This window comes from Impatiens glandulifera, chromosome 3, assembly GCF_907164915.1.
Source record: "Impatiens glandulifera chromosome 3, dImpGla2.1, whole genome shotgun sequence".
Taxonomy (NCBI): domain Eukaryota; kingdom Viridiplantae; phylum Streptophyta; class Magnoliopsida; order Ericales; family Balsaminaceae; genus Impatiens; species Impatiens glandulifera.
Genome location: NC_061864.1, coordinates 31,125,710 through 31,127,177, shown reverse-complemented (window position 1 = coordinate 31,127,177; position 1,468 = coordinate 31,125,710). Strand labels below are relative to the sequence as shown.

The window sequence follows — 1,468 nt, the reverse complement described above, 5'->3', positions numbered from 1 at the left end:
GACTACATGATTGTTGTGTTTACCGGTGGAGATGACTTGGAAGAGGAAGAAGTGTCTTTTGAAGATTATTTGGGTCGTCAGAATTCTCAATCTCTTCAGGTATTAATTTTGTGTTGTTAATTTTTGAGTCCCTGCAGATTGTGAATTATAGCTATGTTGTTTCTTCATGCAGGAAATCCTTCGGGTCTGTCACAATCGAAAAGTTTATTTGACAACAGAACAAAGGATGAAGACAAGAAAACACATCAACGAAAGAATCTTCTTACAATGGTGGATCAGGTCATGAAATCAAATGGGGGTCGGCCATATACAAATGAAATATTCCAGGAATTACAGAGAACTGAAAAGGAATTCCGTGATTTAAAAGAACGGATTAAGGTGTTGGAATCGGTAGAAAATTCCAATTCTGAGTTATCTCAACTGATGGGGAAGAGGCAAAAAGAATATGAAGAGAAGTTCAAGCAGATGATTCAGATGGTTGAATCAAAGTTGACTGAAGCAAATTTGATTCTTAAACAACAATTGGCAGAAGAAAAGGGTGCACGGTTAGTTGCAGAAAAAGATGCTCAATTAACTAAGGTGAAATTCATATTTGAAACGGATAATCTAAAGAAAGACTTGATGAAGGCACGTGCTGACCTTGATACACTTGAAACGGATTGTGAAAAGAAAGACTTGGAGAATGAACGTGTCACAAATGAAATGGATAGTCTAAAGAAAAACTTGGAGAAGGCAAGTGCTGAACTTGCAATTGCAAAAGAGGGATGTACCATTTTGTGATCATGGAGTTCATCATCATCTTTTGAAACCATTATGCATAAATCCTTGAACTACTTACTATTTTGAATTTCAAGTTTAATTTCTTATTTCTGTAATTGAACTTTTGTTTTAAGAGTTTTTTTGGGTTGTTTTAAAAATCTTCTCTATTTTTATTTATAAAAAAGACTTTAAAGATTATTAATAAATAATTATAAAATAAATAAAAATCAAATAGATTATATTTAAGTATTTTAGTTATGGATTTTAATGAAATAATGAAAGAAATGATAATTTGTATGTTATGTAAGTATATTAAAATAAAATGGGAGTGAACCAACAAATTGATCCTCATGGTCATTCAAGAAAAAAGTCATCATGAAAAATCAATGTTTCTCATTGTTATATTAAAGGAAATTATTTTACTAGAATTAATTAATATACATTGCTAGCCCAGTCCACATCTTCTGCTACCGATTGCCGTGTTCCCTTGTGGCGGACCAATCAGATTGCAACATTATTATTTTAATAATAAATCAATTTGAGTAGGAGACGGAGGGAGGGAGAATCCGGGTTTAGTCCCGGGTTCACTCTAGACGCCGTTAACGGCAGCGCCTGTTAACGCCAGGAAATTATATAATAATCATATGATACCCAAATAAGATATCTTCGCTCAGGGCACCGTGTCAGAGGGAAGGGTGAGATGCGATGG

The 1,468-nt window shown here is 33.9% G+C and overlaps 1 protein-coding gene across 1 annotated transcript; it reads left to right on the top strand.

The window, feature by feature from the left end:
• Positions 1-6: 6 nt before the first annotated feature.
• On the top strand, positions 7-780 carry LOC124930147 (immune-associated nucleotide-binding protein 9-like). The gene is made up of 2 exons (XM_047470510.1): positions 7-76; positions 173-780. The coding sequence occupies exons 1-2, from the start codon at positions 7-9 to the stop codon at positions 778-780; spliced, it is 678 nt and encodes a 225-aa protein (XP_047326466.1).
• The last annotated feature ends 688 nt before the right edge of the window (positions 781-1,468 follow it).